This window comes from Trachinotus anak, unplaced genomic scaffold (genome assembly GCF_046630095.1).
Source record: "Trachinotus anak isolate AG129_WGS33_773 ecotype Australia unplaced genomic scaffold, CSIRO_AGI_Tana_v1 ptg000013l, whole genome shotgun sequence".
In the NCBI taxonomy this organism is placed as follows: domain Eukaryota; kingdom Metazoa; phylum Chordata; class Actinopteri; order Carangiformes; family Carangidae; genus Trachinotus; species Trachinotus anak.
In genome coordinates, this window is record NW_027273864.1 from 5,569,405 (window position 1) to 5,587,803 (window position 18,399).

Genomic DNA, 18,399 nt, shown 5'->3' on the forward strand with positions numbered 1-18,399 from the left:
AGGTTAATCCTTTCAGCGGTGACACTTAACACTGCATGTGTAATTCTTCTTCTTATTATTATTTTTTGTCAACATGTTAACTCTGTTAGTTGTTTTTAGTCAGTGATGTCCAACATTGCTAAAAGGAAGTACCCAGTTTGTATTTTATTGCATCACTTCCTGTTTTATATTTAGAGAATATAGGCTTTTTATATTTGCAATATGTCTGCTGGGAACCAGTGAAGGACAATGTCAAAAAATGTCAAATAAATATTGGAAACGTAACACCAACCATATATAACAGCTCAGAGCCTTTAGCTTTTTTTAAGCTCATAGTTTTGGTTTCTAAAAAGCCCAGTGCACGACCTACTAAACAGCAGACAGACATTAGCAACTAGCTGATGAACCAAGTCAAACATTTAGCAGCTGGTTTAGATCAATATGGAGCTACCAGGACAATGAGTATTGGACTTCAGGTGGCAAGAACTGCAATGCTAATGCTAATGTTGGTGTCTATCAGAGGGATTCTTTTTTTTTTTGTTTGTTGGTGAGAGCAGTGCAGAACGAGGCATGAACACGTGGCTGCAGATGAGTGGAGAGGTGAGGTCAAACACGGAGCCACCTGGAACTGAAGAGGCCGACGCTTCACTCTCCGACCTGGCAGTGTTGGGCTGCGTCCAGGGAGAAGAGGAGCTCTCTGAGTTGTCTAACAGAGGCCCATCTGCCTGCCTCCCCTGGGTCTCCTGCTACCTTTGCCCCGCCATGTGTTCCCCCATAGCCTACATTCCCAAATCAGTGGCAGCTGAGCCCACATTCAGCATCTGTCTGTGCTAGATATGTCAGTCGGTGCTGGCTCTCTCACAAATACTGAGAGGATGTTCTTGCACTCCAGGCTTCCCACATTTCTCCAGTAAATTATCACCTCCCCAGAAAGAAAGCGCCGTGTTGCCTGAGAGTTTGGATGACACAACATCAAGGGCTGTGCCCAGACAGTTGACATTGCTGTGTAATCATCATTACCCTCGCAACTGCCTCTCAATAGGGTCACAAGGAAGTCAGCGCTCAAGTATCATACAATAAATTCTGTGTAAATGCTTGAATGTTAAAACTGCTCCTCATCTGAAGAAGTGTATATTTCAGTGCCTGTTTAGATGAGCTCTAAACAACTGTCTCAAAAGCAGACTGTGACAGTGAAGAAGAAAGAGCTGTGTATAACCTGTTTTATTTCAATGATTTCTTAAGAAAATATACAGAATATGATTAAATGTGTTTTAATTAAATTTGGGGAAGTGTAATGACTATATTTCTCTGTGTTTTGTCAGCCACAGGATAACAAGACTACATTGATTATTCATTGCATAGTTTTTTTTACCCTGCACTGCATAAATCTTCATCTTATGTATTGTCAATTTCCAGTACTGTTGAGTCCTGATCATTTTCTTTTCTTATCTCCACATGAAGAGATAAATTCATCTTGCTTCCAATTGTTTCAGTTATTTTCTAGAATCAAATGACATTTTTCTTAATACTACTATTATTTAATAGCCTTTCAAGAAATTGACAGATTTTATTTGATTTTCAGTTGTTGGTTGGATGCGTATTTGTTGGCTGAAGAAGTGTCAAATAAAGGATTGTTTAGCTGTTTTCACGGCCCAGTTATTTCTCCAACAGAAAAACAGTTTATTACTGCATAGATATGAAATACATTTTGTACAGTATGTAAAATAAAAGTAAAATGAATCAATAAGTTTTGTGTGCCCTTTGTCTGGTTAGACCTCTGGACTGGCGACAGCCAGAGCCCGAGACATTATGTTTTTGGGTTGTCCATCCGTCCACCCCATTCTCATGAATGCAATATCTCAGTGATGCCTTGAGGGAACATCTTCAAATTTGGCACAAGCATTCACTTGGACTCAATGGTGAACTGATTAGAGTTTGGTGGTCAAAGGTGAAAGGTCACTGTGACATCACAAACAAGTTTTTGGCCATACCTCACAAATACATACTCGACACAATTTAACACAAACATCTAATAGAATAAAATAATGAAGTGTGTTGTGATAATGTTCAGCAAAAACGTCTCTGGCCATTATTCTATGCTGTAACTCAGAAATAGATTGTGACCATATTTGCTGCAAATTGACTGGTTGGCAGAGGCGGACAACTGTGAGTCAGTAATTCTAGTTTTTCTATGACCTGGTTGGGCTTTGCCAGCAGCACTTCTGCCTCCTCCTGACTTCTTTACACTGGAGGGCCACCCTACATTGTGTAACTTTTAACTTTTAAGTCACGCTCTGTCCCTACCAAATTGTTTCTGGACAAGAACTGTTCAGTTTGGTCCCGTTCATAGAAGAAAAACAGAATCAGTGTTTAACAGGTTAACTTCCAAATAACGGCACAAACACAAACCTAAGAGTTTACAGAATAAGTTACGAAAAATGAATAATCAGTTGACATTTACTTGCTTTTCTATAAGTGAAATTGATATTTTCCATATTACGACAATCAACTTACAATCAGTCTTGCCAGGTAACATCCTAAGAAATTAAGGAAACTTTTAAGTGAAGTGTCATCCAGTGTTCATAGACAAATACATCTCTCTTCTTAAACAGTCTTCTAAACTATGAAATGATGAAACAGATGAAACCACACAGTATGCAAATGAAGTAGATACTCAGTGCTATTTGTCACTTTTTAGGAGGAAACTGACATCTCTAGAGAACAATGGTGTTACCCCTCACCTGAGAAATAAGGAGCCTGACGGGCGCCAGTCCATGATTTAGTTCCACAGATGTTCCTCAATGCCACATGTATATTCAACATGCCAAAGAAGGACAAGTCTTTATAAAAAAAAAATTTCTTTCCACCTTTTTTTTTTTTTTTCAAAAGTTGCTGCTCAGGGAAAAATGTGTTGATGAATGAAGTTCTCATACAAAGTGAGTTGCTGACAGCTCTGGAGACGCGATAAGTTGAAATCAGTCCCTCAGATGTCCCAGATGCCTGAGCGCTTTGAAAGAGTCACAGGCCTGTGCCAGAACTGGAAATTCTGCAGCGCTCCAAATGAATTGGTGCTTTAGAGCGTACAGCCCTCACTGCCACTGTAATGCAGGATTTCTCATCACCTGACTGGATGGACCACACATCCCCTACTTTAATTTCCGCTTATAATTTCTGATGTAGGGGCCTTTACATTTCTGTCTATTGAAGACAACAGACTGTAATATCCCCTGTTTCATCGAGGAGCATGAAGTCATCTGGCACGAGGCAACAGCGTGCAGTCCTTCTGTCACTCTGTGAAATGATAATTGGATCCACTGGTTTCCTTTGCTTTTGTGATGTTGGCCTTACCGCATTTTTTGGCAACATGGGGAGAAATTTATATGGCAGGGGAGGGAGTCCATTTCTCCTCTCTACTTAATGCAGCTATTTTTTTTTTTTTTTGCCAGTCCAGGACCTTCTGACATTCATTTGAGACCTGTATTATTAGCGACTCTGATTTAAATGAAGTATTGTTGGAGTGCTTTGTCAGAGGAAAGGCTCTCTCACGTCACTGGATCCCTTAAAAGTCCACCTTGTGCTTCCAGTCATTGACCTTCCCTCTCTTTTATTCATCGCCCAACAAATGGCGAGGGCCACAGAAAGGCTCTCTTCTATTGCCTGCTGTGAATTCCATTAGAGGTGCAGACACACAATGGAGCATTTTTGAAGTCTTTGACATTGCCGTTGTAATGGACTGGGGTCACTGGATGATATGTAGGAGTTAATGCATGAAACACTGGTTGAATACATGCAACTTTACAATGTGGCTTTCACATTACAGGCAAATCCGCTCACCTCTATGCTGCTCCAGGGGTGTCACATTAGAGTTTACCTGAATACATCATTGTCAAATTAATTATGTGACCCTTGTGATCCAATACACACAACACAATGGGCCTGTGTGTGTGTGTGTGTGTGTGTGTGTGTGTGACATTCACATAAGTCATGATACCCAAGGTTCTCCTGGTACCTCATGGCTTGTAAATAAAAAAACAATGAGCAGGTACAGCTTCAGATGCTCACTCAAAGGCACGATCACTGCTTCAGTTGATCAGACAAACAACCGTATCTGCTGCTAAGGATGTCATATAAAACATGTCTTATTTGTTTATTACTTTTGTTTGTTTGTTTATTTCATTTCCCACAAAGGAGACTATTGTAAAATTAGCATTGAGAATTTAATCGAAAACCATGTCTGTTCCACCATAATATCACACAGTGGCAGTCAGTCAACAGAGGGCACCCCACCAGCGAAGCTTAATTCAGAGTCAAGCTCAATATCAGGATCATTTCTGTGTGTTAAGTATGGAGCTGGGGGTAGGTTTTAGCCTAGCTTAGCATAAAGATCGGAAACAACAGGAAGCAGCTAGCCTTGCTCTGTCTGAAGTGGAAAAAAATTACCTACCAGCACTTGTGAAGCTCACTAATTAATATGTTATATAACTTTCTTTAAGCCGAGCATGAACACATAAAACTGACAATTTTAGTTTGCAGTGTAGCTTCTTCTTGGTGAACCACGGCCAGGTGCACTGAGTGTGCACTGCACCCAGATGTCTTGCTGCTGTTGAGGGTGCCAGGTTTGAATTGTACCATGTGAAAATGTGCTATATAAATAAAAGTTATTATATTATTATAAATTGTCTTTTTACTCTTTTATCTGTGTAGAAATTAAACCTTAATGGCTGAGCTTTAGAAATGTTTGTTTCCCCCTGCTTCCAGATTTTATGCTAAGATAAGATAAGATCACTTGTTGATGATGAACTCCTGATTGTGGACATATGTGACATATATCCATTACAAAGCCTGTCAATATATGTTGATATCATGTACAGTAGGGTCTGAAAGTCTGAGACCGCTTTCCTAGAGTGAGAAGATGGACGTGTTTAAAATTATTGAGAAATAAATAAGAAAAATATATATAAGAATTGTCATATGTATGTTGTTTTAATAAACTTGTTTGTTGTTACTTGTTAACATATATGTTTACATGTCATACCATATAAAAATTCATCATTTAGATATCATATTATTTGTTTTTGTGTACATATACATATTTCACTATGGGAATTTCATATATGTCATATCAGTTTTTTTTTATTAGACATAGTAAAGGACAGGAAAACACAAAAACAAACAACAATTATTTAGGAGCATGTGATGCAGGTGCTGAAAAAATACACTTCCAGTTTCCCTGTGAATATTTAATCCAACAAACACATTTCTTCTTTTTGAGTATTCTTGCTGTTTTGTCTAAGGAGTATTTTGTTGTCTAATGCAAAAAGACACTAGAAATGTCTTGCAACAATGATTCTTCAGATCTGAAATTTAAAGAAGAAAAGAAGCCCAGGTTGAAAAACACCTGATGTAACATGTGCAACTCCAGTATAATAGCAAGGTCTTTCATATCTACTGGGTCAGTGCACACATAAAGCTAAATGCTATGATAATAAGGGCAGGGGAAGTTATGAGCATCAAAGACTCATTATTGCACCAAGGCTGTTACTATTTTGTATCAGGGATTTTTTTTAAATACATGGATTATTAACTCGCGCTAATGCTGAAGCAAAGTGAGAGTGGTAGACGGCTGCTCGACTGTGCGTGGCTCAGCTCATAACAGCTTCACTTCATGTACTCAGAGCTGCATCTTCCAACTGGCTCATTGCTTGTTAAATAATAAAGAAAACCTTTAAATACGAGCAGAAACAACTTGTCAGGTTTACTTTAATCACAGTTTTAAGAGTTGCTCAGGTGCTTGTATTAAAGATCCCATATTGCAACTTTTACAGAAAGTCCTTTTACCAAATGCAATAACTTTGTTGAACTCATAAGCATCATTCACACTGAAATCATGTCTGTTATTGCTATCTGTTCTGTGCATGTTGTGCTAATTTTATAATTGTGTTTATTGTTTGTGAGTCACACAAACTCACATGTATAATACATGTACTTGAATTTCCACCATATCAGAGGTGACACATGCTCACATGAGTGAGGAGAGTTGATTAATAAGTGTGAATATATCTGACTTTTTATAAAGATGAATCTTGCAATCTTTGCTGCCTGTGATGGTGTTCAACAAAAGATACCCACTTGTTATTACCAGCAGACAGCTAAGTTTTCTCCATTCATTTTTACACTAAATCCTACATGATATGAGCACATTATAGAGAAAAACACATAGTATACATTTGAATTACACCTAGCATTGGCTGCCCGCCTGTGTTTTAACCAGACGGTGAAGCCAAAGGCAAATTTCCACATTTGTGCAAAAAAGAATATTATCATCATTATTGTTAATACAGTGAAAGTATCAAAGCGCTCAGTCCACAGAGAAATGCACACAGCCTGTATTCAGAAACTGAGCCTTAAAACCAGCCGTCAGGACTTCTGGAACTGTGTGATGTCACAACAAAGCAGTCACCGCTCTCAGCCATGCCCCAAGCCCCACCCACCTGGACCCACCATCCAACCTCGCAGGATTTGGTTTCTCTGAGTGTTTACCTGAAATCTGCTATATTTTTATTTTATCACTCAGAAAACAGTCAGCCAATCAGAAGAGAGACTAAGGGCCTCTCATGCGATTGGCTCAATGACCTGTTGTTGCTAGAGCTCAAGGGAGAAGCCCGAGAGAGGAGATCTAAAACTATACTGAGATGATTTTTGGTTCTTAAAACCACAAATATATCTTCTTAGTGTAGAATATGAAAAATGGGCGCTTTAACAAGGCCAGTCAGTAACATGAGAACAGAGAGCAGGCAGGTAAAAAAAACTGCCTTATAAAAAAAACCAAAACAAACTACGTGAATGTAAATGCATTTAAAATTGATATAAATGTGTTAATCAACAACAGACGTTCCAACCAATATATTTTTTCTCTTACACTCACCTTCCATTGCATTGAAAGGTTTGTGTTTACTGCTGGTAAACAAAGGTAAAGCTAATTTATGTAGCACAGTTTGTACACAGTGTACTGTAACATTAAATTGAAAAAAGACAGAAAAAAGTGGATACAATCAAGAAAGCTAATGCTATGAACAGAGGCAATAAATGGTTGTGTGCATGAGTGTATGGGACCTGCTGTGCCTACAGATGGACAAGGAGAAGTGAATTATGCCGCAGTAACAGTTTAAAATTCTGTGTTTATGTTTGCTTCTTTCTCCTCTGTGAAAACGTGTCACTGCTAGAATATGTTGTACTGTAACTGATGTGACTCCAGAGTAGCCAGTTTTCTATCTACAAACCAACATTTAACTGCCACCTTTTAACAGGAGGGGTGGTGAATGCTGAATGTTTTGGGGATTTTTTTTTTTTTACTCATCACTTTAAGCCAGGCATCTGAAATGTCCCTTCTTGCCCCTACTCCTGAAAACTTAATGTGGTACAACTTTCCACAGTCCTTGACAAGCTTTGCAGGGTGTGAACACTCACAAAGTGTTTACCGTACCTCTGCATGTGAGGTGTGCTGTCTGCGAACCTGAAGAGCTGCGCGGCTTCTTGTGTGAGCGAAACCTAAAGCCTCTCAAATCTCCTCAGGAGGAATCTCAGGAGTTCCACTGGCAAAACAGAACATCTCCATTTTCATCCTTGTGTTCAATCTGAACTTTGCTCATTACTACATATTAACTTACCTGTATCCAGGAATGCTAGCAGGCTAGCTCCAAGGCACCCTAGCCCCTTGAAACCGTTTCTAGTTTGGCTGAATAATTCAATGCATGTAGAACATAGCTGATCATTACTTGGAAGGAGTCAGAATTTTCAGACAGAAAAAAAAATGTTCAGCTCTTATCACCGGCACATATTTGACAGCTGGACTGTTTGTGTTTATTTGCCTGAAACAGCCAATGTACCAACTCTTCATCAGCTGTTTAACACAACAGATACACCGACTGGATCAGTGGGAGTGTGCCTGTTGTGTTCCTGTTTTTGCAATATGTTTTTGTATTAATTGGCCCTATGAATGTTTTCCTTCACTTTTCACTTCATCCTCTGTCATAACACAGTTATAGTGTAGGGTAGCCATATTACAACAAAAAGCTGTTTGCAAAAACCGCCTAAAAAAGAGCTGTGATCTATGGCAGCATCCGGCGTGTGTCTGGTGTCTAGTGCCACCGATGCAAACAACACAGCTGCTCGTACTGCTGAAGCCAGTTCACATGAACTTTTGAAGGACTTTTATGAACAAATCAGTGCAGATTCAGACAGAAAGAAATCTCAAATTCTTATGTTGTGTGTGCCAGGCCAAAGAGGTCTGAACCTCAGCCACATCGGCAACAAATTTGAAATGATACATTGAGTTGACGCGTCCCATCCAGCCTTTTTAAATATCTGTGAGTGAATGATGATTGCAAGAAGTCGTTAAAACCGCGAGTCAACAGCTACGACCCCACCTAAGGATGAGGATGAGGAACAAACAGGGCTACATATGTACAGTCTATTACAGAAACCATCTTTGGGGGAAAATTATTCTATGTGTACGCTGATTTATATTTGGACCATGTCCCATACACTAACATGGGCGGGGTTTATGACCTATACTGCAGTTAGACACCGGGATATTTTGGCTGTGCTTTTGGGGAGTTGTCATGTCGTCCATCTTTATATACAGTCATTGGAACAGAACAAATTATTGCATTGATGAGAAACTCTTTTAATGGGTGGTTTAATGAGTGTTGTGTTTCTGTAAGACAGACAAATCCTTTAACTATGTGCTGTTAGATGTTTAAAATCATGTTGTCTTCTGCTATTTCTCTGAAAAGCTTTAATGTGTGTTTCTCTAGCTGCGCGTGTCAGAGAGGAGCAATAATTATGTTGGAGAATTATCCTCTGTAAGTATCATCCCCAAACACTGATTGCATGTGTGGAGACAAATGCAGCTGCTCACATTGTAGACGATCTCCAGTGCGGCCATCAGAGGGTCCATTTTCAACACCTGAAGGTCATACATGAAAGCTGAAGCCTCTAACTGCACCAGCTAAAGCAAACCTGGCTGAGTGATGAGAGAGTATTTGAGGCAGATGTGACCCACGCACGCAGTGAGAACCCTCACAGTGACACTCTCCACTTCCTACTATCAACCATCAGACATGATTACAGCTCCGGCTCCTTGATCCAGCGCCTGTCTGAGCCCACTCTTTTGATTTCTCATGATTCTCTCCCGCAGCCAAAGTAATCAAACAAGACGCTCGACTCAGACAGAGACTTGACCCTGGCGCAACGTTTGTTAAAGTCACACTGCAAATGGGAACAATCTGTCAAACATCTGCCATTTTATTCAGAGTGAACGAGGATGTTTCCCCAGGTGCTGCTTTCTCTACCTCTCATATTTTACAGCTGACTGGAGATAAAGGCAGAGATTTAGTCGGGGGTGTATTTATCTGTGGGGTATCCAGGTAGGTATCGAGAACATTAATAATACTCCGTCACTGATGGCTGAGACCAAACAGGCAGTCAGACCATGGCCAGAATGTAGGAAAGTAAAGCAATTTAATGACATCAAAAAACACCATTTGACATTCTTACCATGCAATGGCTGAAAAGTTTTACAAAACATTGTTCCGATCGTGGTTCTTCTAGTGTTAATCCCGAACAGCATATTGATTGAGTTTTGAATGGCAGTATATTGAAAGTAAGTGTTAAGACTGGTGTCTACAGAATATTGTATCATCAGGGTTGGTGGATGTCAGATATGCAACCAGATCACAAAAATTCATTTCAGGTACCATGCACTTTCTTCTTAAAGGGGCACTCCATCAACTTCACACATTAAAATCACTTCAGTTCAGACTATAAATTTGTCTGCTTTACAATCCCAGGGACTGGAGTTAGAAAGAATCCTAAGTTTCTGGTAACAGAAGCTGTCAAGTGGAATTATGGGAAATGCAGGATGCAGTTTTTTTGGAGCCTGGTCCATGCTGGGGGCTAAAAGTCAGGATATCTGGGCTTCTGCTGCTACAATCTTTTTTTAAAGTATGTTTCCACATAAGTGGTCAAACATGCTAGAGGCGCAATACTAAATCACTGGACTATCCCCTTTAAAGGCATAGTTTGACTTCTTGGGAAATATGCTAAAGTGCTTTCTTGCAACAGCTAGCAGCCTGTTAGCTTAGCTTATCTGGATACAGCTCAACTGGTCCTGTATTGAAATATCAAAATCCACCTACCGCCACCATTAAAGCTCACTAATTATCATGTCATTATTTTATTTGTTTAGCCTGTATAAAAACTGGAGTGTGCAAACAAGACTTCGCTGTTTTACAGGGGCTATTTCTTTCCTATAGAGTTTGGTGGTCAAAGGTCAAAAGTCAAAGTCACTGTGGCCTCACTAAACATGTTTTTGGCCATAACTCTAAGCTAAGCTAACCGACTGCTGGGTGCGCTTTCATATTTACTGTGCAGACACAAGAGTGGTATCAATCTTCTCATCTAACTCTCCAGAATAAAGCAAATAAGTGTATTTACCAAAATGTCAACCAATTCCTAGGACGCTTGTGTGTCTACTTGTAAAACTAAAACCTTTTTTAGGGGGTAAATTTGAGAGAAGCTCCTGACAGCTTGTAGTATTATAAAATTATTTATCAATAGACTGGAATAAATTGTAATTGCACTTGTAGCCTCAAATTCAAGGTGTTTTGATAAAATGTGAATTACTGATTTACACTACAAGTTCTTATTACTGTATAATCAAGAAAATAGTGTAACCTGTAATGGATTACATTGATTACAAATCTGGAACAGCAGTACGCACAGTCTGAGCTTTGTAATTTACACTGTCCAGTGGCTCTAAATGATCATAAACAAGGCATAACAACTAAATTATATTTTCATCTAGTATCACAGGGAGACTTACGGGTCAATAATCAATGTTTACGATATGAAATGATATGTAAATTTCCTTGTTATTTTGTCAGGTATAAAACCACTGAGAAAAATAAGTTAATAAGCAACCTTTATACACATCTTACATCATATTTAATGAATCCATTTCAAATATAAAAGGTCAGTAATATTTGCTCCGATTGAAAAATATCAGCTTGATATCCCCACTCGTGTGGTCTGCTACAAGATGACATCAGAGGCAAAGCTGCATGTAACCATGTGCAACGGGAGTGAAATATTCCTAACATTTGTACAAACAGCACTGCAGCTGAAGTAATGGACAGAGAAGAAAGAAAATCCAAGCCCTCTAAATGTTTTGCGTAATAATAATTATAAAAAAAAAAAAAAAAAAGACACTCCACACATAGAATATACACTATATATACACAGTATTTAGTAATGGTCATTCTGTTGCAACTTGACAAAACAGAGCTTCATAAAATGAGAATGGCAGTGTGCAGTTGGCAATGACGCATTACATTTGACACAAAACTTGTGCTCGGTATGGATAATGTCTGTTTCCTGTTTCGTTTGTTCCTCCCAGCAGGTTTAATGAAAACGGTGTCCAGGGGAGGATGGATGGCTGTTCCACTCCTCATGCCGGGGTCTGAACGGTGGCTTTGATCTCGGCAGACACCCTCTTCTCCTTTCGCCCCGCATACTCGCCAATAAAAGAGCCGTCCTCGTTGAACTGAACGTCCTCGTCGCCGTAGTCCACCAGACTGTCCCTGCTGTCCCCCGCTTTGATCTCTCTGCTCAGCGAGTGTTGGCTGCCCTTCAGTGGCTTCTCGTCGTTGTCACTGCAAGAGAGGCACAGTGGATTCAGAATCACCTCATTTCACTCATGGCTTCACTCTATGGCTTATTGGAGAGGACGGGTGTGCAGGCTTCAGCAATCACTGCCCGTACGATGAGCCTGTGTGTCTGGCGTTAGTGTTTACCTCTGGCTGACCAATGGGAAATAATCTCACAGATGCATATGTTGAGACAATGTTAATCGCTATGCTACACATGCATCAATGCATTTGACAAAGTGATGACTACTGAGTACTGATGTTGAGGCTGCACATGCTGTGGCTCTGTAATTTAACTGCATTTTAACTGTGGGCCTCTTAAATAGTGTGTATTGTTATTTGATTCAGTTTATAAGTAACTAACTTTCTCAAAACAGCCTTTGAGCGTCAGTCAAGAGTCAGCTGTGCCACTTCTTGTAAAATTGTAACTAAATTATAACGAGTGACAACTAAGAGCAGATGGACACCTCACTACATTTAAACACGGCCGAGCCCTCGCCACGCTGTTGCGAACATCAGAGGACAGAGAACGGTATAGATCCCTGACTCCTCTCTGCTGCGTGGCACCGCTGTGACACCAGTCACGAGGTAAATAACAAACTGAACACACAGACTACTTCCAGTAATTAGTTCTTAATAACGGTCTACATCCAGTAACTGATAGGTGCAACATGTTGTGTAGCTAACTGAACCAACTGACAAATACTGACTGAACATGACACCGTGCTTCATATTACAAAATGACCAAAACACGTTAAGCACAAAAGGATATTTCCCACTCATTCTAAATGAAGACTGTGAGGGCGTCAGTGAGCATGTCAGCTCAGCAATGTTAGTTGTGTGACATCGCACTGTGCCTGTGACTGGGAGAGGGTTGTTGTTTTTACCCTTCATGCTACAGCCTTAGCGAGGGGTTAGCTCAGAGCCAACAGCACGGCTGAATGTTTTGTTGTGTTGCCACTGGCAACAACCCACAGTAGCCTGACACTGTTTCCTCACAAATGGTAGTAGCTCGTAGTCACTGCGAACAACTTAGGAGGTGCTCAACACTCACACTCAGTGACAGATTTAAGATCAGCGGGAGCAACTAGCACCAAGGGTCAACATGACAAACTATAAACCCTGTCACACTGAGCCACTTTTAGCTTCATCATATCAGCATTTGTGTTGTGCAGATCCCACTGATTGGGGAATTAGAAGGGACTCGCACTGCAGTGGACTGATATGAACTGGACCACTAAAGGATTAATGAAACGTGCCCAGATATTACTGCCCTGGAGATGAGCTGCTTTCAATTACACTGATTGGTTTTAGCCTCCTGCTGCGTGCTGGGCAGCCTGTGTTTAGCTCCATAAGGACAGAAAATGGCAGCATCTGAACAGTGCCTCTGCTCCCTCTATGATGTACACATCTATCACAACTAACACCAACACAACACAGTATCTAAGATCACAATGGCCTATAGAGGGAAACTAACAATCCGACAACACCAATGTGTAAACAGCTCAGGGATGCTACTGCTGTTTATCACATACATTCCAGTTACTCAGTCCATCAAATGCCTTGACCAGAAGAAGTGTGAGGCTCCACATGAACCTGGTGCATGCTGGGATGTCTTTTCAGCACAAAGGAGAAAGGAATAGACAATTACTGAGAGAAGAAGGTGGAAACGACCGCCAGCAGAAGAAGAAGAAATTCACACACTGTTGCGCATAAATTGCAGTGAGGTGGTGAAATAGCGCTCTGAGGGTTATGCTTACCTGTACTCGCAAAATGTGTCGTCATTCATGCCCTGGGACTCCACGTCTGGGTGAAGGTCTTCTTTCTCTTTTACTGCTCACAAAATGAAGAGAAGATATCAGTGATTTTTCTCAGTAGACTCCTGCCAATGAAGATCACTGTGTCCCCTGACTCGTAACGTTGTTTGATTCTCAGTCCCTTATTCCCTGCTCTTATTCACTGGATGAAAGTCCAATGCAAGGTGAAGAAGAGAATGCAAAATTTTAATTTAAACTGAACATTTTTTTTTTTAATATAAATGTAATTCTATCTAGAAAACAGCTTTTTGTAGTGTGAAGCATTTTAAATAAATGTTATTTTTATATATAAATCTTACATTCATGATAACAATGTTACCTATATGTAGTGTAACAGAAAAAAAAAAAAAAAAAAAACACGTCTCAGGCAAATGAAAGAAAAGCTTGTTGGAGCTACGGGCGATAATGAGAACTTAATGAGAAAACAAAGGACAGAGCTGCGCCTCGCTCTTTTTCTGCTGACGAGTGAAGCGATCGCTGCCCAGACGACAACCTGATGGCCATTAGCTGTGAATAATAAAGCTGATAAGGACTCTCATGTCCCCAGCAGGAGGGATAACACTGGGACACCACAGAGCTTATGTCATTGCTCCCCGCGCAGCCACCCTGTGTGCAGCATTTGCATTTTCTCTCGCTGGGCGCTGCACTTTGTTTGGATTGCTGCTGGAAAAAGCTGCGTGTCTAAATAATGCAACATTCAAATGCTGGACATACAGTGCATTTGCTCATTTTCCTATCAATACATGAGGCTATTTTATGTATAAATTTGCATTAAAATAATTTTGAGGCTTGGAAAAAAAAACAACCTATCAGCTTACATATTCCTGCAGTAGCTTCAAGGATGATTGATAATTTCTCTTCTGTCAACAAACAGCGAAATGGAAATATAATGGCAATTAGTATTCAAGCAAGGTGAAGTGTGTGTGTGCTTGTGAATGAGCACCTACCGGAATATTTTCCTCCTTTATTTCTGTTGACAAAGCAGGCGATCAACACAATGAGTGTGAGGAGAGCGATGGCACACATCAGGCCGATAAACCAGCCCTGGGTGGATATTCCTCCGTGGATGCTGGCCAGACCTGAGGGGAACAATACCCAATGACTTTGACATGCCTTGGCCTTTTCATCGGGACACTTGATTGAATGTTTACATCGACAAAACCTATCTGATGCAAAGGCAGAAGGTGGCAGGGTGCGCCGTTGATGGAAACGATCCAAAATTAATATTAAACAGCTAATCCTGCTTGTCTAATTAATCAAGTAAAAGACGCTGTACAAATGTAATTCCTCTCAGCGAGTCTAAATCCTAGTGACATCACGAAAGACCACGCACTGCGGCGTGAGTCGCCGCTCAGAGATGCGCTGGTGCACCTGTGCTCTGTTCAGTGGGAGGTGAATCAGTTATGCAGCTTCTCTTTTTATGCCTCCACACCGACAGCCAGAGCCGGAGGCATGTTGTTTTCAGCCTGTCCATCTGTCCAGCCCAGTCTCATGGACACAATGTCTCAGTAACGCCTGGATGGAACTTCTTCCCCTTTTTTGCACAAACATTCACTTGGACTCAAAGATAAACTGATTAGATCTTGGTGACTGAAGGTCAAAGGTCAAGGTTATGGTGACCTAACAAAAACATGATTTTGGCCTTGTGAACACAATATCTCAGTAATGCCTTGAAGGAACTTCTTCAAATTTGGTACAAACATTCTCTTGGACTAAAGAAAGAACTGATTAGATTTTGGTGGTCAAAGGTCAAAGGTCAAAGTCAGTGTGACCTCACAAACACTTTTTAGCCCTTACTCAAGACCTCACACAGCAATGATGACAACGTTTCACACAAATGGTTAATATATGACTAAAACAGGGATGTGATCTGAAACTAGTCTGAATGGTGGAAACATACAACCACGAGGCGGTAATTCTAGGGGGTTTTTTTGTTTTAATTTCAGCTACTGCGGTTTCCCTCCTCACCTGTGGACCTGGTCATGAAAACACCTTCAAATATACTAGAATTCTCAACCCTTCTGTTGGGGATAAGGCGCACAGTGTACTCAGTCCCAGGTTCAAGCCCGTCAATGATGTGGAAAGTCTTAGAGGTGTTTAAGGCCTCTGAAATCTTCCAGTAACCCTCACCTGTGCAGAGGGTGAATGATCAGTGTGGGTTAGTACTCATGAGGACACAGAACTAGTGTAATCTAGTGGAGATATGAATGAAAAAGACATGAAGGACCATTTCACACACAACACAGCGAACGTTTCACCTACAGAATCTACTTCACTCACTCTAACAGCTTCCAGAAACTAACAGGAAGAGAAGGGAATGTGAGCTTACGGTTGTTCATATACGCAATATAAAACTCCGAGTGCTCTCCTCCAGATATCCAGCTGATATTTGCGAAGCTGTCGCTAACAGCTGAGCTAACATTCGACAGGGCTGATACTGATGGAGAAATGAGAGAAGATGGGAAAAGGAGAGAAACAGTGAGGAGGGATTAGTAAAGGACAAAGAAGGTCGAGGCCATCATGGAGCGGTTAGGAGCGTTATCATTATGCAATGAAGGATGCTGCTCTTCACCTTCTATGAGCGTGCTCTTCTGTTTCCTAACACTATTGTAAGGACACATCAATTACATCTGAAAGAGTGGGACACTGGGTGAATCTCTCAACAGCAGACGTGACAAGAGGAATGTGGATATGGAAATGGATTCATGGGTGGAGCCTGAAGAGCTTAAATGAACAGCAACTGAAATCTTAAATGGATTCACAATCAAAACTATGTGATTATTTCTGCATGTTCTTATATAACTGTACTGTTATATTACAGAAAGATATGTCCAACACTAGTGTGTTTGTTATACTTAATCCTGTAGCCAGGATTTAGAAATTCTCCACAAATTTTTACTTGTCCAAGAAAGACTTAAAAAACATTTAGATTTCCAATATTTTCTCTTTTTATTTATGCTAAATTATATTTCTTTTAATTTTTTTCCCCCCACATAATTAATGCCGTCTCCACATTGGCATGCTACACATCAAACACCAAACACCTTTAGCTTAATCATTTTTTCCTTAAACAAAATTAAAAATTATAAAATTTCTAGTTGGACTGCAAATAAATAATACTTTCTTTGTTGAAATATCATGTCTTTAAATTTCTCATTTTGCCTAAAACCAAAATACATTTTATTTACAATGTATTTAAAATAGAAAAAATTCACATCAATCCTCACATTTAATGGAAAATGGAACCAGAGGCATTTTTGCTTGTTGAATAACTAATTATTAGAAGGTATATAAATTATTAATTATAATCAAAATCGCTTCTGTCCACAACACATAGAACATGAACTGAGTGTCCTCAGTGATAAATATACTGCAGTCCTGGTTATCTTTATTTGATGTATACGTTATTCATGGGCTGTAATATTCATGTTTTGATGTTTCTTTGAAGGAAATTCAAAGCTTCGTCTAACTGAGACGTGTAATGTGGCCTTTTGATACTCCACAGAAGAATCTAATAATGTAGTGAATGATGTGCATCATTAGTATGGGAAAAGTATGATTTGACAGCAGCTGTCTAAGCTAGTCAACAAAGCACAATCCACTTCATTTCCCCATGGCAAACATGCAAATCTTCTGCTGTGTCTCCAGCTCAGGTGCATTATTTGCTCAGGTGATAATTCAGCACACAAGGACACCTGTGTCTGTGCTGCCCGCCCCAACCACTGCAAATGACACTCTCTGACTAATGTTGATGGATTAGTCTGCAACTATGGTAATTCCAATTATTGGAAGTGCATGATGACTTCAACTGACAAAGGCCCCTGAACTAAAAATATCTCAAGGCTGGCTGCTGTGTTTTGTCACCACGCTCCTCGGCTTGCTATTAAATGCTGCAGAAAGCAGCTGCTCACCCAGCAGGACGCTGATGCCCTGGAAGACGCCCCTTCAAAGTCAGGAGGATTTCTTTTTTTTATAGGGAGAGACCAGAAAATATTCTGATATAGGAGCTTTCAACAGCCTCCACTTATCCACTTATCTCAGTGTCCTGTAAATATCACCCTCCCAGTGTGAGCTCACACGTCCCCGGCACGGCCTAGGAGGACGTTTCTCCTAGCTCTCAGCTCAGATGCTGCCCTGGGACAGATTCTCGTCCCAGAGCTGTGTTGCTGTTTACCCACTTGAAGATTTCATGGAAATGTCAGGTGACTGTTGGGTCAATACGCTGCCGTGTACAGGGGGACTGGGGCCCAACAAATCAATCACTGACAATTCGACATATTTGTCCCCTTCAAGCAACTGCACTCTACAGCTCCACTGGCGGATCGGGACAGATCTAGTATCCTAGATTTCCCTGTGGTGCAGCAGAGAAATTAAAACCAGCTTTTTCATTAGCATGCACTTGTCATATAACAAACAATAAAATGGAGCTGCTGCCTTGCATCCCGGCTCTTGTTGCCACGGGAAACAACTTAAAACTATCACAGAAAAATAAGTGAAGTAGCTAATTAGCCTTCACAATACAGAGGTACTTTGCATCTTTGCTTTTGTGATGTCAGTTTACTTTGAGCCAACAGCCGGGGAGTGTACGTGCTGTCATGTCACTGCAGAAATGTTCGGACAAATTATAAACATGCATTTGGCTTCTATTGTTTCACGTGTACTTCACAGCTTTTGTTTGTCTCTGGTCTGAAGCTTGTGTGAGAATGTGCTGCAGCTCTACCTATGGTGGAACGAGTGGGTTTGGTCACTGGGGACTTTGGAGTGCTTGGAGGTGAGGGGGAAGCTGACTTGCCTGAAAAGAAAGACAGACGTTACCGATTGAGATAGAGGCCCCCGGGGGGAGGGGCGCTACGCTCTACTGTTAGCACGCATGCTATTTTCAGCTAAACTCTAAG

The 18,399-nt window shown here is 40.6% G+C and overlaps 1 protein-coding gene across 6 annotated transcripts in view; it reads right to left on the bottom strand.

The window, feature by feature from the left end:
• Window positions 1-9,482: 9,482 nt before the first annotated feature.
• chl1b (cell adhesion molecule L1-like b) overlaps window positions 9,483-18,399 on the bottom strand; it is a 65,838-nt gene continuing 56,921 nt past the window's right edge. For 5 of the 6 annotated variants that reach the window (XM_071494487.1, XM_071494485.1, XM_071494486.1 and 2 more), the window contains 4 exons: window positions 18,225-18,296; window positions 14,452-14,583; window positions 13,448-13,520; window positions 9,483-11,693 (listed from right to left, as the gene is read on the bottom strand). In XM_071494487.1, coding sequence (XP_071350588.1) covers window positions 11,489-11,693; window positions 13,448-13,520; window positions 14,452-14,583; window positions 18,225-18,296 — 482 coding nt within the window. In that variant the 3' untranslated portion in view covers window positions 9,483-11,488. The remainder of the gene's footprint in view (window positions 11,694-13,447; window positions 13,521-14,451; window positions 14,584-18,224; window positions 18,297-18,399) is intronic. The other variant, XM_071494489.1, reaches the window with a different exon arrangement.